This window comes from Dendrobates tinctorius, unplaced genomic scaffold, assembly GCF_039654945.1.
Source record: "Dendrobates tinctorius isolate UK_male_01 unplaced genomic scaffold, ASM3965494v1 ptg000048l, whole genome shotgun sequence".
Lineage (NCBI taxonomy): Eukaryota > Metazoa > Chordata > Amphibia > Anura > Dendrobatidae > Dendrobates > Dendrobates tinctorius.
This window is the reverse complement of record NW_027361716.1, coordinates 13,929,403-13,953,157: the sequence shown is the minus strand read 5'-3', so window position 1 is coordinate 13,953,157 and position 23,755 is coordinate 13,929,403. Positions and strand designations below refer to the sequence as shown.

The window sequence follows — 23,755 nt, the reverse complement described above, 5'->3', positions numbered from 1 at the left end:
TACATCTCACAGCTGTTCCTGACCTGGTTAATTCCTCTCTCTATAAAATCTGGCTAGACCTTCTCTTCCTCGCCAGTTAAAGCTTTACTTCCTAGCTCCTTGGAGTTGATGTGCTGAGGTGGAGATCGTTGTTGCTGCTGGAGATTGCTGCATGCTGTTTTCCGGTCTATGCTTTTCTCATTGTCCTATTCCCATTTGGCTTGTACATCCCTACCCTTGCATATATACCCATCTACCTTTGGTGAGTGTTTTGTATGTTAGTTGCTTTTTGTTATTCCTGTATGCTTTTCTCATTCTCCTATTCCCATTTGGTTTGCACATCCCTACCTTTCCCTATATACCCATCTATCTTTGGTAAATGTTCTGAATGTTAATTGCTTTTTGCCATCCCCGTTTGTTTTAAGTGTTTATACACTAGTATTTCTGTCCCAGGTCTCTTGGGGAGTGGACAGCTTAAGCTATAACAATAAACTAGTAAAGCCCCCGTTACACACTGCGATATCGCTAGCAATATCGCTGTAAAGTCACCGATTTTGTGACGTTGCAGCGATATTGCTAGCGATATCGCTGCATGTGATACTTACCTCCGACCGGCTCCCCCCGCTGGTTATCGCTGATCGCGCGAGAAGCTGCTGGACCATTCCTCGTCGTCCACTTCCTGCGGCGCTTCCTGTGGCGCCGACGAGCGATGCGTGGAGCCGGGCGGGAGGACGCAGGATCGCCGCGTCTGACAGGTAAGTAGCGATCCCCGTCCCCAGCGATGTCGTTGGTGAGATCTGCCTGTGTGGCAGCTCACTAGCGACCACCTAGCGATTCACCAGCGATCCTGACCGCGTCATATCGCTGGTCGGGATCGCTGGTGAGTCGCTAGGTGTAATGGTACCCTAAGGCTGGTGGCCTAAACCTCCTTATCTTTAGAGGTACCTGTGGGAACAAGGATAGTTCGGGTCCCCCCCCCACTAGGCACACTGCACTATTTACGTTTAGTCACAGGTGCCACAAGTTGATGTTTGTTGATGCTGACTTGAACACTCTAATTATCAGTATATGATAATTATCTTTAAAGGGTTTTTTTTGTTTTTTTTATATTTCCACTTACGAACTACCGGGAAAACATGTTGGGACAGAAGTTCAAAAAATGTCAGAATGTTGAATAGTGATAGATCACTGATTAGAGTCACTCCTTCAAGAACAGGAGCTCTGTACAGTACAATAGATTTCTACAAGGTCAGAAACTAAGAGAATGATACTCGGCAATAAATAAAGCACGATAATTAGAGAGATAAAGCCAATATGCATAATAAACGAGACATAATGGTGCTAATATTATAGGACAAAACCCAGGACCAATCGCAAAAAAATGGTAAGAGAAAGACAAAACGCGATCAAACAGATTCAATGTAATATAAAATTAGAAAAACTTTATTTAAATCTTACATCAGAAAAACAGGTATACGGGGGAGAAAAAAGTGAATACAATCATAGTGGAATGTCACCACAAAATAACAGAAGCACAGACCAAATGTCCACAATAAATGATGAGATTTAAATAGCATTTGTAGCAGAGTGTACACAACATAATTTCTTATAAAAATTAACCTAGTAATACAAGCAGAAACATGAAGCCATGTATAATTTATCTTAGCCAAGAAAGTGTGTATCAGGGACACCGCAGCACCCGCATCCACTCCAACGCGCGTTTCAGCATTGCCTTGGTCAGGCTATTTAAATCTCATCATTTATTGTGAACATTTGGTCTGTGCTTCTATTATTTTGTGGTGACATTCCACTATGATTGTATTCATAGACATATACATAGACCTTCCGCAGGCTTCCTGCATCCTTCGGATGCTTTGATGCACATATACACTTTTTTCACCCCCGTATACCTGTTTTTCTGATGTAAGATTTAAATAAACTTTTTCTAATTTTATATTACATTGGATCTGTTTAATCGCGTTTTGTTTTTGCTTTCTCCAAGGTCAGAGACTAATAAGCCCAAGTCATTATTACCTAAATTCTTCCCTAGTTTCTTAAACTAGATAAATGCTAAGTAAAAAAAAAAATAAGCAGTACCTCGAATTTTGGCAAGTTCTGGTAGCGCCATGCTATCTTCATAGTCTCTTCTGATCCAGGACCTTCAATTACATTTTTTGTATCATCTTGTGTTGGAATTTCATCTGTAAGAGGGGCTGGAAGGTCCTGAAAGAACATAAAAGCATGTCACAGGTTAGTATATGAATGATCCCACAGCTTACAGTAAATGCTGATCACTTAAAAGGGCTTTGTTTTTTCTCCAAATAGCTACTATTATATATACGGTATATATATATATATATTTTTTTTTTTACAAAGCTTGGTTCCAGTTTCCCGATTCAGATGTCTTAGTCCACTAGGTAAACATATCTAAAGGGATTCTTCACTACTACACAAGTTAAACCTTATGGGCCGAGGGTGGAGTAGAAAGAAATACTGTGTCCCCTTTTAAGTCCCCTGTGATCGAGATCAGTGGGGGGCACCAGGTGAGCACTTCAATCAGTTTCTTCTTTCCTGTTTGTACATAGTGTAATAGCTGCAACCTAACAGTGGCCACTGATTGGCTCTAGTGGACACATAAATTTGTCCACAAGAGAGAGGTAGAAAACATAATGCGGTGTGCAGAGTTAGGAAGGGATGAATAGATTTTTTTTTTTTGTTACCCAACACAGGACCCAAGTAAAAGTTTAACTTACATAGCAGCGAGGAATCCCTTTAAAGGAGTATTCCCACCTTTATGGAGTTTTAAAAACAGTGGAGCAAGTGTGCTTGGTTGTTACAGACAAGAACAAATAGAATTACGAGTGGGGTGAAATGTCCATCCACAATATCTGCAGGCAGGACAATGCTGGGGGGACCTCCTTTTGGGAATAACTGTGGTTTTCAGAGGTGAGACTTGCAACTACCAGACATTTATACATTTCTAAGATGGGAATAACCTACAATCAGGAAGCTTGCAATCACCAGCTGAGGGACCTTGGTAGCTTGCTGTATACTACATTGAGCTGATGGTATAAAGTAATTTCCTAAGCTTTCTTACAGGAAAATGAAATGTCCACAGATGGGGAGTGTGCTCACAGCTTGCATTGATGTGCCATCCTGGATGAGCTGCACTTCCCTGAGCAACTTGTGTGGGTTGTAGAGTCCGTCTAATGCTACCACGAGTGTGAAAGCACAACCAACATTCAAAAGTGACCAAACATTAGCCAGAAAGCATTGGTACTGAGATGTGGTCTGTGGCCCCCACCAGCAGAACCACTCCTTTATTGAGGGTGTCTTGATAATTGCCAGTAACTTCCATCTGTTTTCTATTCCATTTGCACAACAGCATGTGAAATTGATTGTCAAGCAGTGCTGCTTCCTAAGTGGACAGTTTGATTTCACAGAAGTTTGATTTACTTGGAGTTATATTCTGTTGCTTAAGTGTTCCCTTTATTTTTTTGAGCAGTGTACAAAAGGTACGCAAACTTGACCGGTTAATTCTCATTAAATCTGTACAAACCTCCGTAAAGCCTTAATGCCGCTTGGCAGACAGCACATTCTCTAACAAATGGGATTAAAGGGAACGGGGTCAGCTGGTTTCTGTTACCTAATTTGAGAGTAGCATAATTTAGAGGCAGAGATCTCGATTTCAGTGATGTGTCACTTACTGGACTGCAAACTGTAGTTTTTGTAAAAATCGGGTTTATCAGCAGAAGACTATCACTAGAGGATTAATAAACCTGCACCATGTAGTCCTCCATATCAATAATCACTGCATAAACCCACCCCAACCATGGATTGACAGCTTTCTGCCTATGCAGAGTGTTTCAGTGTGGGCAGGTTTATACAGAGCTCAGAATTCAGAGAACTGTTAGATCTGCAGCAGGTAAATCAAAACAGTGATATATCAGGGTTAGAGATGGGTAAACCTGAACAGAAAAGTTTGACGTCCATACCGAACACCTACTTTTTGGGAAAGGACACCGAACACAGACTTCACCAGAAAGTCTGTGCTACTGTTTGGGTTCGGCAGCAAGAACAACGGGTGTTTGTTACACTGTCATGTGCATGACAGCGGGGCAAACACTGCTTCTGATCAGCGGTAAAATCATTACAGTCGGTTAGAAAGGCACGGTTCCCACGCTGTCAAGGGACAGTATGAACCCACAGCTGTCATCGAAGGTATAAAATTTTCCTCCAGGCACTGACGGCGACTGATGGGCCTACTGCTGCCATCAGACGCTAACAACAGTGAGAGCAGGTAGTGGCTGATTTGAGTATTCATCAGCCGATGCCTGCGCTCTAAGTAAATACTATGGCGTGGGTTCCTAAGTATTTTTGATAACCAGCCAGGCAAAAACTGACAGTTGAGGGCTGCAACTCTCAGCTATCAGCAAGGCTAGTTATCAAGAAAAGAGGGGTATAGATGCGACAATTTTTGGAGCTTTGCCCAGCTCATCCCACTTGCCCTGCAGCGGTGGCAAGTGGGGTTTATATTTGTGGGGTTGATGTCACCTTTGCATCGTTAGGGGACATAAAACCCACGGATTAGTAATGGGGAGGCGTCTATAAGACACCTATCCATTACTAATCTTATAGTTATATTGTTAATGAACACACAGCAAGAATAAGTATTTTATTTGAAATAAAAACAAACCACACTGTTACTTTTCTATTTAAAAATAACAAACACAGTTATACTCACCTAACACTCATTCCATTGAATCCCTTGTCTCCTATAATAAAACAAAAATAATAAACAACAATATCCCTCACCTGTCTTGACGTTCTGTCCCAAGCCGTAATCCATGTCTGGGGATAAATAGTTTTCAAACTGTATGGTGCCAAGATGTGACCGTCCGTGCTGAGAACCACTGATGAAGGTGTTGCTGCAAACGCAGCATCAGTGAGCAGCGGTGACCTCACTGAGGTTACCACAGGTCATTGGGGCTGCGTTCCCAGTCGAGCCAATGAACTGCAGTGACCTCCCTCACTTGGAGTATTTCACTGCAGTGAATTTGAACTGCGGTGAACTCGCCTCTGTACCATGAGACTTTTTCTCACTGTGCTAGTGGTGATCTCACCAGAGAGAGGTCACCGCAGTTCATTGGCCTGGCTTGGAACGCAGCCTCAGTGACCTAGGGTAACCTCAATGAGATCTACGCTGCTCACTGATGCTGCGCTCACAGCAGCTCATTCCCCAAGTTTTTCAGCCTGGACGGTCACATCTTAGCACCATCCAGGTTGAAAACTATTTCACCCCAGACATAGATTACGGCTTGGGACAGAACGACGGAGAGGTGAGGGATATTTTGCTTTTTATTTTTGTTTTAATACAGGAGACGAGGGAAGCAAAGGAATGGGCGTTAGGTGAGCATAACTGTGTTTGTTATTTTCAAAGGGAATCTGTCACTCCATTTTAGCCCTCAGCTGCTGGCACCGCCATCAGGGGCTTATCTACAGCATTCTGTAATGCTGTAGATAAGCCCCCGATGTAACCTGAAAGGTAAGAAAAACAAGTTAGATTATACTCAACGGGGGACATGGTCAGATGCGGTGGGTGTCGCGGTCCGGTCCGGCGCCTCCCATCTTCATACGATGCCGTCCTCCTTCTTACTTCTGCCACGCTCCGGCACAGGCGTACTTTCTCTGCCCTGTTGAGGACAGAGTAAAGTACTGCAGTGTGCAGGCGTCGGGAAAGGGCAGAGAGGTCTGGCGCCTGCGCACTGCCGTACTTTACTCTTCCCTCAACAGGGCAGAGAAAGTACGCCTGCGCCGGAGCCGCGGCAGAAGTAAGAAGAAGGACAGCATCGCATGAAGATGGGAGGCGCCGGACCAGACTGCGACACCCATCGGACCGGACTGGACGCCAGGGTGAGTATAATATAAGGGTACCGTTACACTTAGCGATGCACCAGCGATCTCGACAACGATATGGATCGCTGTTGCATCGCTAAGTGGTCGCTAGTGAGCTGCCACACAGGCAGATCTCACCAGCGACATAGCAGCGGTCGGGGGTCGCTACTTACCTGTCAGACGTGGCGATCCTGACGTCCGCCCGCTCGCTTTCACACGTCACTCGTCGGCGCCACAGGAAGCGCCAGACGAGAAATGGTCCAGGACGTTCTCTCGCGATCAGCGATAATCAGCGGGGGAGCCGGTCGGAGGTAAGTATCACATGTAGCGGTATCACTAGCAATATCGCTGCTGCGTCACAAAATCGGTGATATTTACAGCGGTATTGCTAGCGATATTGCTATGCGTAACGGGCCCTTAACTTGTTTTTCTTATCTTTCAGGTTACATCAGGGAGCTTATCTACAGCAATACAGAATTCTGTAGATAAGCCCTTGATGGCGGTGCCGGCAGCTGATAGGGCTAAAATGGGGTGACAGTTTCCCTTTAAATAAAAAAGGAAAAGTGTGGTTTGTTTTTCTTTCAAATAAAATACTTTATTCTTGCTATGTGTTTATTTATCAGATAACTATAGGATTAGTAATGGAGAGGTGTCTTATAGACCAGCCCCCTCTTCATTACTAAGCCGTGGTTTAATGTCACTGGACAATACAAAATTGACATCAAACCTAAAAATATGAACCCCACTTGCTACCGCTATAGGGCAAGTGGGAAGAGCCGGGCAAAGCGCCAGAATTGTCGCATCTAATAGATGTGCCTTTTTTGGGGGTGGCTGTGGGTTGCTATTTTTAGGCTGGGGGGGTGGCAATATACACGGCCCCTTACCAGTCCGAAAATACCAGTCCTGTTATGGTACCTGAACCCAACTTTTCTTTTTTTAACTGTTCATCCAAACCTGCTGGACCCGACCATCCAGGGGTTCGCCCATCTCTAATCAGGATCTCTGCTCCTACATCATACAGCTGTTAAGATGACGTAGCAGAAAAATCTGGTCACACATTCCCTGTAAATTGTCAGAAACTACAGTGGCAGGTTAATATTATAACTCTTTGTTTATGCTAGCCAAAATAAAAAAAAGATTTGAAGAGTGTTAGCAAAAGGCAATAGAAAATGAATTTCAAAGTTTTGTTTCTTTTTTTAAAATGACATATTACGAGTTCCAAAATTGCATATAATATAAATCTGCCTTGCTCCCTCATTTCTACTCTTCTGCCTGTACAAGTAACAATCTTCTCTGAGGTTCTGGACTTTTACTCAATAATAAGCAATCTTGATAAATGTAATAAATAAGATTATCAATTTTAACTGTAGCTACTGTTGCCCATAATGTAGAAGAAACCTATGGAAAAAGCTGATTACAGCGACCCCCAACAAATAACCTAGATTGCGTTATGGAGATGATTAGTTGTAGCAGAGGACAAGTAATGATCGAGGTAAGTCCTTTGTATTTGTCTTTTATAATTAAATGCATGAATAATACTATGCAGTTATTAATGTCTTCCCTGAATGCAAAGCTAAACAGCGGCTCCTATTTTGATTAATATATAACCATTTTCATAAGAGATGACTAGAAATTTATGGTATTTAAGCTTTCAAAAATTAACCAAGCAGTAACAATCCTAAAAATGCTACCCGCACATTAGGAATATGCAGCTGAAGAATAGGTCGTTAAGGTAATCTATTATTTTAAAGAGTGAAACATCTTATTTAATTATATCTCAGCGAGATACAATTCCTTTTTTTCATGCTTTTTTTTTTTTGCTAGGAGTAGGAATATTGCATGAAACAAATATGATGTGTATAATAAAATAGAACTCTAAACGGTAACATAAAAAAATTATCATGAGAAAAACTATTGCCCGTTCCTGGTCTGCCCACTATTAATAGTGATGGTGTATAACTAGGATGTGGCATCATTTGCTGTCAGGGACTTCTGGCTCGTTACTAAAATCTGCCGGTGTCTTATAGATGCGCCAATTCTGGCACTTAGCCTCGCTCTTCCCACTTGCCCTGTAGCGGAGGCAAATGGGGTAATATTTATGGGGCTGATGTCACCTTTATATTGTCCGGTGACATCAAGCCCACGGCTTAGTAATGAAGAGGCGTCTATAAGACATCTATTCATTAATAATCCTATAGTTACATGGTAAATAAACACACAGCCAGAATAAAGTCCATTATTTGAAATAATCACAGACTCCTTTATTGAATCTTAATTTACCATACTTACTGCATGCCTAATCCCCAATGCTCTCATCTCCTGCAAACAATCAAAAAATAATAAACCAACATAAAATACTGTCCTGTCCAAGGTAGTCCATTTAATACAGAGTGTCCCACAGCAATCTCACGTGTAGAACAGTCACATCGGGAAATGTGACCACTCTACCCAATCTCCGGCGATACACTGAGAGGAGGTAATCACTCCCACAGTGTATCACTGCGTTGCCGTGAGAGTTCACCGGGCGTCGGGGAATAGGTGTTCAGTGAGTATGTACTTTGTATGTGAGTTTGTATGTAATTATGTAAATGTTTTTGTTTTTTTTACAATTGAACACAGGCTCCAGATGATGAGACTATTCTCCCATCATCGGCTCATGCTGTCTCTGTTATACGTGACAGCAGACATAGCCGGATGGGAGTGGTAGTCCTATCAGAGGATGCCTAAGTACAATCACTATGGGCTGTTCATCGCATGGACTCACACACACCCGCAGACAGACACATACAGACACCCACGGATAGAATTAGACAGACACGCACATGTTCTCCGCACATGCACATATTCTCACGCACATATTCTCTGCCCACACACACTCTCCGCCCACGCACATATTCTAAGCTTACACATATTCTCCACCTACACACACACATTTTCCGCCCACACACATTCTCCGCCCACACACATTTTCCGCCCACACACACATTCTCCGCCCCCACACTCTCTTCCTCCTTCTGACATCATTCCTTTGACAATTCTGCAACGTTTTTGCCAGCAAATCTGCAGCAAATACGCAAACCTTTCTACACCTGCGTTTTTGCTGCAGATTTGACCAATTCAATTGAAGTCAGAGTCAAAAATGCTGCAGAAGCGCAAAAAGAATTGACATGCTGCGGAAAATAAAATGCAAATATGGACAGAAATTTACTGATCATGTGCACAACACTTTAGGATTATCATTGAATTACCTTGCTTTAGTATTTCATTGCATCTTTGGCGCATTTACGTGCGTAAAAAACGCATCATAAATGCATCCTGTGCACATAGCTTTAATGCTTCAGCAAACCAAGATATTTTGGACAACTGTAAACTCCAACTCTGTGAGAACAGTTTTGGAAAAGTCTCCTCCTTTTACAACATAACTATCGCAGTGCACAAAATCAAGGTCCATAAGGGCGTAGATGATCAGCACAGTGTTCTGACACCTTTGGGATGAGCTAAAACAAAAGTGAGCTCTAGGCCATAATTACCTAAACTACCTTATAACATGACATATCTGACATTACTGAGTAATCTGTTCAAAAAAAATAAAAAAAATATACTGGCTCCCTACTGCTCTGGCTGCAGCTCATTCTGTACATGGTCTTCACTGTCCCACACACACTACTTGGAGAAAACCTCAATAAAGAACATTAACAGACTTGACTATGTAGAAACAGTCATATCTACTGGAAGACGTGATCCTATGATAATATCTCGCAGTCATTGTTACGCTATGTTCACATGCAACTTTTTTGCAGTTTTTTTGTAGGCAAAAAAGCAGTAGCATTTTACAGCACCAGCAAAAGTTATGTGATTTCAGAAATTTCCTGCACACACTGAATTTGAGAATGTAATTTAAAGAAGCACTCCTTCTCCTCTCAAAGATTTTTCCTCTTACAAAACTGCAATCATATTATATAGCATTGTGTACTTACAATTGCTGATTTTGCCTTTCTACCCAGATAATTCTCCTCTTTTTTTCTGCTCTATGTAGAAACAATTAGTTTCTTTTCCTTGCATTTATCATCACCCTTTTCAACTCCTGACCCAGCTGCTCCTTCCTTCCCCTGCCAGGGACGTTTGCAGTGACTCATGACTCATGCAGGGAAAATTGACCTCCTGTTTATGCATAGAGCTTAGGATTCAGCGAGTCAGTTTTTAATTATGTGATGTCATAGACCTAATGGAAAAGAGAAGAATTATCTGGGTAGAAAGTCAAAATGAGCAATTGTAAGGACATTGTGCTGTATGACATGGTGACGGTAACATATCAAGATGATACAAATTGTGATAGGAGGAGTTCTTTAAATTTGCTGCATGTCAATTCTTTCCACGTTTTTGCAGCATATTTTCACTGATAAAAAGCAATAAGTGCAAAAACGCAGCAAACAACTTTCTAATAAGTGTGGCTGTCTGTTTTTGGATGTTCTTCTGCAGCCATCTAATATAGATAACACAATGTTCAGCAAATTAAAAGTGATGGTTAAACACCTTATTAATGTAATTAAGTCTTTTTCATGTATTAGTGCGGCGAATAACAAAGAGTACGTGTCTACTTTCTGTGCATGTGCTTTAATTCTAACCTTATCTAATAATTATTGTGCTTGCCTTTCAGCGCTTTCTGCAATGCAATTAGTCTGAGCTAAATGACAAGGAGCCATAGTCTGTTTCAGTGGCTTACCTTTACTCGCACAGCCCAGCGCCTGCTTAATAAGACACTAAGAATCCAAAAGCCCAAATGGCCCTGACCAGTGCAGTCCTTGCAGTCAATCCATAAGAAAACAGAATGGGAGTACAAAATGAATAATGTGAAGTGGATTTTCCTGGGCCCTTCCAGTATGTGGGTTCAAAGGCGTATTGGGGTGCATATGACTTGGTAGCAGGGCAGGCCTTGCATTCAATGCAACATTTTTTATGGAAGCCATCCTGGACCTCTCGTGAAAGGGGTATTGGGGTGCGTCGTAATTCTTGGCAGCCCATCCACTCACTGCATAGGCTATAACAGTTTAGGAGACCCACTGTTTAATAATGGCCCTTTAAGAAGATTAATGCTGCCTGATGCCCCTGTAAATGATACAAGATGGGTCTGCTTATGTGTCACACACCAAATGGCCAGCTAGGGTTGGTAAATGTTACAATGACATTTCCCAGTGAATGCATTTGTTTTGGTTGAAAGCAATGTTGAAGTGGAAAAATGCTTCAAAAACACTGCGTCTGAGCATAGCCCAAGGGGGGGAGGAACATTTTGGTCTGGGGTTAATTATTTTTCCTTATATACAAGTCATTAACCTGGAAAGGATGTACCTTAACATATTTCCCAGCAAAATCCGTTTTGGTATGTTTTTTGGTGCAGTGGTAAAAATGGCATGAAACTCTGATGTGAACTAGGAGTCAGGAATGCTTCCAGGGGCGATCCGCATGATGTCCCTGTGTCATTTGAGCAGTGTTTCCATCATTTTCAGATGTTTTTAGACCTTAAAAGGACCCCAGGGGGGGATCGCGGTAAAAATGCTCGGGGCTCCCATAGAGTAAGGGCCCCGTCACACATAACGACTCGCCAGCGATCCCGACAACGATATCAACTTGTCAGGATCGCTGGTGAGTCGCTACATGATCGCTGGTGAGCTGTCAAACAGGCAGCTTCACCAGCGATCAGCACCAGTGACGCCGAGCGTGCGGCGTCACTGTGTACGTTAGTTACCAGCGCGCTGATGCAGGGAGCTGGTAACTAAGGTACACATTGGGTTTCTAAGCAGCGCACGTCACTTAGAAACCAAATGTATACCTTGGTTACCAGCTCCCTGCATCAGCACTCTGGTAACTAAGGTACACATCGGTTTCTAAGCACAGCGCACTGCTTAGAAACCCTGCGTTTACCTTAGTTACCAGCGAGCTGATCGCTGGTCTCCCGCCTATCACACGCAGCGATACGTGCTGGCCAGCGGGAGACCAGCGATCAAAAAAATTTCCAGGGGTTTCCAACAACGATCAGCGATACCGGCAGGGAGACCAGTCGCTGATAGGTGTCACACACAGCGATCTCGCTGGTGAGATCGCTGTTGCGTCACAAAACTTGTGACTCAGCAGCGATCTCGCTAGCGAGACGCTATGTGTGACGGGGGCTTTATATTGGGCTCGTTGTTCTGTCCGAGTACCCGAGTATTCTAATTTGCTCGACCCGAACAACGAGCACCCGACCATTTCAGTGCTCACCCATCACTATTTTTAATGTAAAATAGTACTGTATATTACTAGAGTGACAGACAGCAAAAAAAATGGAATTTAGGCCTAAAATGCCCAAATTTTTAGCACACGTATGTATGAGGCGTGTCACTGATATGCCACTCTGTAAAATATGTGGCCTATATGTATTTTTTTTTTTTTTTGAGGGGGGGAGGGGTTCAGCAAAATGGTGTCAAGAAATTGTGTAAGACACTAAAAAAAAAAATCTACTCTACCGTACCACATAAAAATGACAGATTTCTCTGCACACTCAAAAGTGATTTTTGGGACACCTTAAAAATTGTTGGATTTTCACGCTGTGCTAGGAAAAGGATCTGGCTGTATTGTGCAGTGTCAAAAAGCAAACGGAGAAAAAAAGGGCTCTGTAATAAAATAATCTCTATTAACCAGGCAAAAAAAATTTTCCTAGCCAATTATACCTGGGGCTAGGTATATACAGGCAATATATCCTATACAGTAGGTAGCAGCAGACAGTAATGGAATGGACCCCCTTGATGTATGCAATGAGATCTATATACACGCATACAGTGCCTGCAGGCCTTGCACTGATGTATATACAGTGACGTACACTCTCCTGCCTAACACTGCAACCTATATATTCTGGAATTAGTCCTTAGAAGGACTGTTGGTTTAGCTGGATGTGAGTATTTAGGATGGTAGACCCCACACTAACCAATAAACCCCCAATTCTGACCCTATATTGGCAGCAGCTCTCCCTACACTATATCAATCCAGAGCTGAATGCGCAGAGCAGGGCGACGTCAGGTCTTTTATAGCCCTGATGATGCTTGTGCGGCCAGCCAATCACTGAACGACCACAACAAAGATGGCTGCGGCGTTACAGTGCCTGGCAGACAATCCCTGCATGGTGATTGCATCTCTAAAGACCGCCAAAAATGCTGGGTGGAGACCCGAGTTCCCGTCGAGTAATCCCAGAAATGCTTGGTGCTCACCGAGTACAGTGATACTCGGGCGAGTAATGGTGAGCACGTACGCTCATCGCTAGTTACAACCAAGAATTTCATATTTTCACTCATCAGTCCAGAGTACATGCTATTACTACAGACCCTCTCATCTCTTGGTATCACAGACTTGGCCCTATCTTGGATTGTGTCATACCTAGCAGACCGGACATTCAGCGTCTACCATTCGCACACAACCTCCTCACCGCGCCCCCTATCCATCGGAGTGCCGCAAGGTTCAGTCCTAGGGCCCTTGCTCTTCTCCGTTTACACCTTCGGCCTCGGACAGCTCATAGAATCTCATGGCTTTCAGTATCATCTCTATGCTGATGACACACAGATCTACATCTCTGGACCAGATATCACCTCCCTACTAAACAGAATCCCTCTGCTAGATTTCTAAAACTTAATATGGACAAAACAGAATTAGGCTGTGTTCACACACAGCGTTTTTTTTCGTGGTTTTCCCGCGGATTTATCAAAAAATCTGCGGGAAAAACGCAAAAAAGAAGCTTCCCATTCATTTTAATGCATTTTGCACTTTTTGTGCATATTGATGCATTTTTTACCGCGAAAAAAACGCTTTGTGGTAAAAAATGCAGCATATTCATTAATTTTGCGGTAAATTCCACATTTCTGGCTATTTTCTATGTGTCTGGGGACACATGAAAAAAATTGCGGCAAAAATCGCGGAAAAAAACGCGCGGAAAAAAACCGCGCGTTTTCTGGGAAGGAGTTCTGTTTTATGCAGAAATTTTCTGCATACGTGTGCACCTAGCCTTAATCATCTTTCGCCCATCTCACGTGACCCCCCCAACAGACCTATCCATTAAAGTAAATGGCTGCCCACTCTCTCCAGTCCCACAAGCTCGCTGCCTCGGGGTTATCCTTGATACTGATCTCTCTTTCAAACCACATATCCAAGCCCTTTCCGCTTCCTGCCAACTTCAACTCAAAAATATTTCACGGATCCGTGCATTCCTCAACCAAGAATCTGCAAAAACCCTACTCCATGCCCTCATCATCTCCCGCCTTGACTACTGCAACCTCCTGCTCTGTGGCCTCCCCTCTAACACTCTCGCACTCCTCCAATCTATTCTTAACTCTGCTGCTCGACTAATCCACCTGTCCCCCCGCTGTTCCCCGGCCTCTCCCCTCTGTCAATCCCTGCACTGGCTCCCCATTACCCAAAGACTCCAGTTCAAAACCCTAACCTAGCCATCCACAACCTGAGTCCTGAGTCCTCCGTACATCTGGGACCTAGTCTCCCGGTACTTACCTGCACGAAACCTCTGATCCTCACAAGATCTCCTTCTGTACTCCCCTCTTATCTCCACTTCCCCTCTTATCTCCTCTTCCCATAATCGCATACAAGATTTCTCCCGCGCATCCCCTCTACTCTGGAACTCTCTACCACAACATATCAGACACTCGCCTACCATGGAAACCTTCAAAAAGAACTTGAAGACCTACCTCTTCCGACAAGCCTACAACTTGCAGTAACCACCGATCCACCAAACCGCTGCACGACCAGCTCTACCCTCGCCTACTGTATCCTCATCCATCCCGTTGTAGATTGTGAGCCCTCGTGGGCAGGGTCCTCTCTCATCCTGTACCAGTCGTGACTTGTATTGTTTAAGATTACTGTACTTGTATGTATTATGTATACCCCTCCTCACATGTAAAGCGCCATGGAATAAATGGCGCTATAATAATAAATAATAATAATGATAATAATGTGTATTTCATCTGCTGCTTTAAGTATCCTTGGCCGATATCTGCATTACGGTCATTACAATTGTCCATTTTTGGTGTCCTCAGTACTGAGAAATACAGGCAGATAGTTATCCATCCTGCAATACCATCAGGGAGGCGGCTGATTGGCTTCAAATTTATTCTGCAGTAAGACAACGAATACAAATATGTTACTAAGAACAATCTCCAGCGTAAAGAAGAACAAAAAGTCCTGGAAGTGATGGTATGGCTCCACAGAGGCCTGATCTCAACATCATCGAGTCTGTGTGGGATTACATGAAGAGACAGAAGGATTTGTGTATGCGACACAAATACTTCTCCAAGATGTTTGAAACAAGCTCTCTGCAGAGTTGCTTCATAAATTGCGTGTGAGTGTGAGCAGGCTGCGGGATGCAGTGAAGGCCAGGAGACAGAGTAAAGTTTAAAGCTTTTTTATTAAAGGTACAGGGAGTTTTAAAGGTTAATGGGGGGACGACACAGGAAATTCGGAGGAGCAGGATATACTGATTTAAGTGAACAACGAATGTGGCAACTGTATAGTTCAGTAACTTATCCCGTCAGGTGGTCCTCAGGCAGTGGGGGTCATGCAGCAAACGATGGCACCAGCAACGACCGGCACAGGGTTGGTTCAGTGAAGTCCTGTAGATGACGATGGTCCTGGTCCCGGCGGCAGCGGTTAGTCTCTGATATCTTCCGCGGAGTCCTCAGTCCATATGCTGATGTGACAGAAGGGGTACAGGCCACAGCATCATCTGAACCCAATGTGGCTTGGTAAACATACACCAGGGAGTCATGAAACAGTTCACGGTCACTCACCCGGTCACTATTAGGCAGCACGCAGGCAGCACTAATGGGACCAGATCGTTTGGCAATTTGTCCTGCAGGGACCAACTGGCACACGTCACGTATATGCTCACAGTCTCTGCGGATTAAAGCAGGGACGCTCGGGCGTGGGCCTGCACTGCTGCCTCACCCAAGGTAAGGAGCGTCTGCTTCTCCCTGCTGCGCACTGTCTCTTCCCACCAAGTATGACCGTTTCCGTGCGCGTTGTGTCCCCAGCAGCTTAGTCACGCTCCGTACTTCCTGAGGCAAAGGTCGGTCCGTTCCTCTAAGCCTTCCCCCCCGACAACAGAGGAGACAGCCCCGACAGTTTCGGACCTGGCGCACGGCAGGTACCCACTGTTCGATGCTTCTTCCTAAAAGAGTATCAAGAAGAATTGAGGTTTTGATGCTATTTTGTAGGCAGAGGGCAGTCACACTAAATATTGGTTTGATTTAGATTTTTGCACTAACTGGTAAAAATAAAATTTTAACTCTTCTATTTGTGAAAGCATCTATGCAGCATTTTTTGCCACCAGCTTAAAATGTTTGAACAATACTGAGTGTTGCTGGGGCAAGATGTCTGAGTGGAAATAATGTGATATGGATAATAATGGAATTTTTTCTTATGTTGGTTATAGGAAAAGGACAAAATGCACATTGGAGACATGTGTCCTTCTAATGTGTACCGTGTACTGATCGGCAAAACCACAGCTCCGGCAGCAATCTTGGGAATGCCCAGCACTGAGAGGTTGGAAACTGCCTTACAACGAAGATTAATATTACAGAGCTGTAACACGCAGGAAGGAAATGAGTCGCGGGAGAGTGGACGTTCCTTCTAGAGTTCATCCTTACTGACACCTCGGTTTTCAGGAATAAATCAGTTGTGAAATAAAAGTTCAAGCCTCTGCTATTTTTTCCTGTGCTAAGAAAGAGGTGTATATTGGCCCTTGGGCCCCATAGTCACAGAGTCATCTCTGGCTCGCATGTATACAGCATATTTATCCAGTTCACCATGTGCTCAACAACAAAATCTTTTCATCAGATCTCACAAATTATTTCTGGTCCCAGTTCCCAAACAGTTATATAAATCTAGATCTTAAAGGCAAAATACCAAGAGATCTATGCTCATGGCCATAGCAGACATACTGTACGTATCTCTTTCAATATCTCAACCTTGAATCTTTAGGTAGAACCTGTCATCAGGTCAAAAGTGGCTAGCTTTTGCTCTTATACTATTCCAACTGCTCCCCTGAGTAGATCCTTTTTCATGTTTTCCTTTCTAAATCTGCCATACAGTTCCAGAGATATGGACCTTTTTTTGCTGTAATTTGTATGGTCCTTTCTAATGGGCTATGGCTGAAGTGATCCTCGGGGGCGTGTCTCTCAGCTTCTCTGCAGTGTTACTCTGCTTGCCACGCCCTCTTAGTAAAGATCATAAAAATCAGCACTAAATAAAAAAAAACATATCTCTGGAGCCGTAAGATGGAAGTAAATTAAACAAAAAAACGGATTGCTCAGGTGAGCAGCATGAATAAAATAACAGCAATAAATGCCCACTTATGACCTGGTGACAGGTCTCAATAAGCTACCAGGGGTTAAAATTGCAATACAACACTCCCTGTCTTCTCATTGTTAAAAAAGAGACCACAAACCTTGTAACAAAGTCTCCTTTTTACAGTGGCATGTAGAACTTTGGGCACCCCTGGTCAATATTACTGTTATTGTGAGCAGTTGAGCAAGTGGAAGAAGAAGTGATCTATAAAAGGCCTAAACTTAAAGATGACACATTTCCTTTGTAATTTAGGCAAAGAAAATGTATTGTAATTTTTTACATTTTAAAAATTACAAAAAGGAAAATGGGCCTATGCTAATGTTTGGGCACCTTTGTAGATTTGTGTGCTCAGATAACTCTAACCAAGGTTTCAGACCTTAATTAGCCTGTTAGGGTTATGACTTGTTCACTATCATCATTGGGAAAGGTCAGGTGATGCAAATTTCCCACCTTTATAAAAATCCAACCTCCTCTAACCTTGTGCCAAAAAACTGCAGCTATGGGTTCTTCTACGCAGCTGCCTAGCACTCTGAAAATGAAAATGGTGGACGTCCATAAAGCAGGAGAAGGCTATAAGAAGAAAGTAAATCTTTGTGGAGTTGCCTTTTCCTCATTCTGAAATGTAATTAAAAAATGATAATTAACAGAAACAGTGGAGGTCAAGAGAAGGACTGGATGACTAAGCAAAATTTCAGGGAGAGTTGCTCTAGGATTGCTAGAGAGGCAACTCAGAACCGCCGCTTGACTGCAAAAGACCTTCAGAAAGATTTAGCCTACTTTGGCGTTGTGGTACATTATTCTGCTCTTCAGAGACAACTGCAGAAATATGGTGTGCATGGAAGAGTCATCAGAAGAAAACCTCTACTGTGTCCACACCATAAAATTCAGCATCAGAAGTATACAAAAAAACATCTAAACAAGCCTGATGCATTTTGGTATGTGTGGAGATAAAAGGGCACAGAATTTCAGGAAAAGAACATCTCACCAACCATTAAGCATGGGGGTGGATCAATCATGCTTTGGGGTTGTGTTGCAGCCAATGGCACGGGGAACATAACACAAGTAGAGGGAAGAATGGATTTAATGAAATTTCAGCAAATTCTTGATGTAAACATAATGCCACCTGTATAAAAGTTGGATGACTTCTACAAATAGATAATGATCCTAAATACATGTCAAAATCCACAAGAGACTACTGCAAAAGGTGCAAGCTGAAGGTTTTACAATGGCTGCTAACTTTTAACTAGCATGACATAGTGTGATGAGTGGTGCTTGTAGTGATATATAATCTAAGGTTCCCATTGCTCTATGTGGATAAGGAATATGATGGTGCTTTATATGAACAACTATTAATGTATCTAACTGTATGATCCTTATAGATTCAGGGAGGCAATAATCTAATATATAAAGCTCAAGTGTGTGTATGTATGTATGTATGTGTGTATGTCTGGGATACCGTCGCAGCTACAGCCACAAAATTTAGCACAGTCACACGTCTGGACCCCGAGAGTGTCCTAAGCTATGTTGTGAGGCGAAATTTTAACCCCGCGCATTCCAATTCACCAAACAATTTTGCCCGTATCTACATAATGGGGAAAAAGTGTGTGTATTAAGCCCCGCCCCTCATTATGATGTCATAATGGTTGCCATGGCGACGCTGATGTCATCATAGGTTGCAAGCCCCGCCGCTCATTATGATGTCATAATGGTTGACTATGGGATGGAGGATGTGTGATGGGTATATGGGCACTGGACTATGGGATGGAGGATATGTATGATGTGTATATGGGCACGGGACTATGGGATGGCGGATATGTATGATGGGTATATGGGCACGGGACTATGGGATGGCGGATATGTATGATGGGTATATGGGCACGGGACTATAGGATGGAGGATATGTATGATGGGTATATGGGCATGGGACTATGAGATCAAGGATGTGTGATGGGTATATGGGCACTCGACTATGGGATGGCAAATATGTATGATGGGTATATGGGCATGGGACTTTGGGATGGAGGATGTGTGATGGGTATATGGGCACTCGACTATGGGATGGAGGATATGTATGATGGGTATATGGGCACGGGCCTATGGGATCGTGGATATGTATGATGGGTATATGGGCACGGGAGTATGGGATGGAGGATAATTATAACTTGCTATAACTAACCACAGTTAGTTACTATGCCCGGGCAGCGCCGGGCTCTTCAGCTAGTTGTAGATATAAGAGCTTGCTACTTTAGGCAATAAGGTCGATAGGCCTCTAGAATGTTATTTATTCAGTGCCTATATACTATTCTTACCTATTAGAAGGCTTATTTGTAGTGACGTACTGCTAGAGCGATTTTCAGTAATAGGTCCTACTATACACTTGCATCCTTCAATATAAAGGGTCTCCCTAAAGGCCCCGTCACACACAGTGAGATCGCCAGCGAGATCGCTGATTTTGTGACGCCTCAGCGATCTCGCCAGTGATAACGCTGTGTATGACATGGATCATTGACTGGCCCCCCGTCGGGTATCGCTGATCGCGCTCCATCGTCCTGGGCCGTTTTTTTGATCGTTGGTCTCCTGCTGGCCAGCGCGCATCGCTGCGTGTGGCAGCGAGAGACCAGCGATCAGCGACGCTGGTTTCCAATGTAAACAGAGGGTATCTAAGAGCTGTGCGGCTCTTTGATACCCGCTGTTTACATTGGAAACCAGCTTGCTCACTCGTCCTGATCTCTGGAGGGGCTCTCTATGTGACAGCTCACCAGCGATCAGCTATGTCCCAGCGATCCCATCCACGTCGGATCGTTGGTGGAATCGCTGGGACATTGATTTGTGTAACAGGGCCTTTAGTGGATCTAACTGTATGATCCTTATAGATTCGGGGAGGCAATAAATGTAGATATAAGAGCTTGATACTTTAGGCAATAGGGTCGATAGGCCTCTAGAATGTTATTTATTCAGTGCCTATATACTATTCTTACCTATTAGAAAGCTTATTTGTAGTGACGTACTGCTAGAGCGATTTTCAGTAATACAGTAGGTCCTACTATAAACTTGCACCCTTCAATATAAAGGGTCTCCTTAAGTGGATCTAACTGTATGATCCTTACAGCTTTGGGTAGACAAAAATTGGAAAAGAAGAGTCTAAGTTAACCATAGGTAATGAAGGCTGGTATTCCTCTGTTATTAGTCAGCAAATGGTGAAATACCTTCCCTGCTTACCAAAGCGAACTAATGTAAGGGTAGTGCAATAGCTAATAGGCTGTAATACACACTAGCACTTTCTGTCACTGACAGATTTCCCTACATGGCATAACTATAACTCACACACTAGAGTCATGTATTTTTAATAGTGTGTCCCTTCGAATTTAATAAAAGTTATGTTTTACTTTAGGATCTTTAATAGGGATCTTTATTTGCCTATGGCAATATGTGTGTTGCAGCCAATGGCACAGGGAACATTCCACAAGTAGGGGGAAGAGTGGATTCAATGAAATTTCAACAAATTCTTGATGCAAACATAACACTACCTGTAAAAAAGCTGAAGATGAAAAGATGATGGCTTCTACAAATGGATGATGATCCCAAACACACGTCATAATCCACAAGACGACCTCAAATGGTGCAAGCTGAAGCTCTTACACTGGCCCTCACGGTTCCCTGATCTGAATATCATTGAAAATCTGTGGCTAGACCTCAAAATAGCAGAGGATGCAAGACAGAGCCAGGAATCTCACAGAACTGGGAGGATTTTTCAAGGAAGAATGGATGAAAATCCCTCAAACAAGAATTGAAAGACTCTTGGCTGGCTGCAAAAAGCATTTACAAGCTGTAATCCTCTCAAAAGGGGGTGCTACTAGGTACTAACCATGCAGGGTGCCTATACTTTGCATTGGACCATTTGCCTTTTTGTCTTTTTTAAAAGTAAAAAATAACAATTTTTTTTTGCTTAAAATGCAAAGGAAATGTGTCATCCTTAACTTTAGGCCTTTTAGACATCCAGTTATTGCTTTTAACTGTTCACAATAACAGTCACTTTGACCAGGGGTGCCCAGACTTTTACATGCCACTTTATGTACATACGCTTTATATTCTAATTGGTTGGTATCGTGACTCGTCCAGAGAGACAGAGCCACATTTGCTGGGAGACTTGTCAGGTCAGGAATACACCTGAGAGACGTTCTTAATATCTGAGCTCCTAATGTTTAGAAACCAAGGTTGTGAGAAATGACATTGTATTTCCTGCATTGTGGCTGAGCTTTGGTAAAAATGTGGTCAGATAAGTCTATTCTCAGGCCCCATGGCACTTACTAATGTAGATTAATTCTCAGTCTTTCAGTCCCTCCATGCTATTGACATCTGAGGCTGCAGCGCTGGCAATAGTCTCGGCAATAGTCTCATTTTATGGCCAAAGATGGGACGACCTGCGAGATCTGATCACATGCCATGTGACTAACATGTCTATGGCTTATTGCGTGCTCTCGTCACTATACAGGACCCATGGACTGAATTCACTGCACAGCCCATGACATATTGCTTCATACTGTGTCCCATCCGAAGCCTTTACACACTGTCGGGAATATGTAAAGCACCATGTCTGGAAGGGGCAGAGCAAGGTGAAATGATTGGATTTACAGCGACATGGCATGACATTATTGCTGAGGCGTGATGCCCATGTGACACCCTGCCATGGCCGCCAATCACAGGAAGATCAGCAGATGCCGTCAGTTAGGGGGCAGCTCACAGGACTCCCATAAAGGGCCACACATCATTAATTTGGACACTGGACCGGTTCTACCAATCAATTTCCAGTTATTTTTATTGGGAGCTCTATTATTCCTTATGGATTAGGCTCCATTAGTGGTGGCCACTAGGAAACAACATGTCATCATGTAACTGTATACAGCAGGTATGGGAGGACAGTGAAGAGGATTTGGAGATTGGTATTAGAAGAAATGTGTCTACGTAAATGCAATGCAAACCTTAGGTAACATCCTTGTCCTAAAAATCACAAACAACTAAGGCATCGCTCCCAGGATTATACCCAAAGGAGTAAAATGACTGTCTCATCTGGAGTAAGAAGGATGTGCTAGGTCACTGGACATAACCATTACACCTAGGGACCAGGTAGACTTTCCAAGAATCCGACACAGTCTCCCTACAAGGAACATCCACCCTGGAGATCGCTGCTTTAGGCCAAACTCCAAACACTACTTGGTTGGGGTGAATAGCAACAATATGAAAAAAGAAGAAAAATTATTTATTTTTCATCATCCTAAATCCCCTCCATTACCCACTGCTTCATTTCAAAATATCAAGAATATGAGACAATTTCTTGGACAATAATTATAATGAAAGAGGTGGGAGTATTTCTTTGTCTCCAACATGGATAACAGCATGTGTGAAAAGTTCCCATTAAAAATTCTGCATCTGAACACGGCCAGAGAAGCGGTTCTTGGTGAAGCCTTTATCTTCAGTCTATGGTAACGTGTCACAATAAAACTAAAAAAGCGCCAGCTCTTTTGTCACTTCTCCATAAAGGACAGTAGAATAATCCATCCAATAAGGTGCACACAACTGATATACAACCTAAATAGACCATCCAGAGAAATAAAGTAAGCATCATGCCGTTGGTGCAATGCTTTCATCTTAATTAGGTAATTAGTCCTCTTGTGTCTTTCTCCCAAATATCTTGGCTCACTTGTCAAACTAACAACATAAATTAGTATTTTAGTGTGTTGTGGCAAACGTCTATCCACCTGCTGCCCGTAGCCCACTAGTGAAGACATCCGCATGTCTTTTTATTCTAGCATACTCAAGAGTTGTGCTCCACATTCATGGAGTAAATCAGAATTCTCCTTCATTGCTTTTTATCAATGCAAATCATTCCGGAATATAATCCCGAAAAGAATTGAAACTTAAACTTCGACCATTCGCATTTAGAGCAGAATTGGCATCAATTTTGGGAATCCTTTCCATCAATTTGGATACATTTCTTCTTTTGAAAGTCCCAGGAGAAAGGCTTCCTTGTCTAAGTAGTTCATAGTAAAGTGTGTTGAAGACCAGAGCTGCTTCTCCATAACTGTCCCTGGTGGACATTTCATAGCATGGATGCTTCAAGGCCTTGGAGAGCTTTTCCCCATCTTCAGTGGACACCATGCGATCACACTGGAGATCTTTCTTCTTCCCGACAATTTCTCTAGGGGGTTGCTCAGTTGATCCTTTCTTATTGGTGGAGTGAATGTGATTAATTAAGAAGCATAATCTCATGACTTCATCAAAGCTGCAGCGATCTGTACTGAGTACACCACTGCAAAACTATCGCCCCATTTAATTTTCTCTTTAATCTGAAGGGAGTCCTCCTCCTTGAAAAAAGCGAATGTCATGCATTAAAGCAGGGAAAGATGTAATTCCTATATTATTTGTAATGAAAGCTAATGAATACCTTCCAACATCAAGATATCAGTGGGGGCTGTCCACTGAAATGGATCCAAAGCCCCCGTTACAC

At 43.1% G+C, this 23,755-nt stretch overlaps 1 protein-coding gene and 1 pseudogene across 4 annotated transcripts in view; both read right to left on the bottom strand.

Annotated features, from left to right (window-relative positions):
- Window positions 1–23,755, bottom strand: part of ELP4 (elongator acetyltransferase complex subunit 4) — a 527,861-nt gene that overhangs the window by 351,169 nt on the left and 152,937 nt on the right. For all 4 annotated transcript variants that reach the window (XM_073576300.1, XM_073576302.1, XM_073576301.1 and 1 more), the window contains exon 4: window positions 2,077–2,202. In XM_073576300.1, the coding sequence (XP_073432401.1) occupies window positions 2,077–2,202 (126 nt within the window). The remainder of the gene's footprint in view (window positions 1–2,076; window positions 2,203–23,755) is intronic.
- Window positions 23,130–23,633, bottom strand: LOC141090215 (ras-related and estrogen-regulated growth inhibitor-like; annotated as a pseudogene).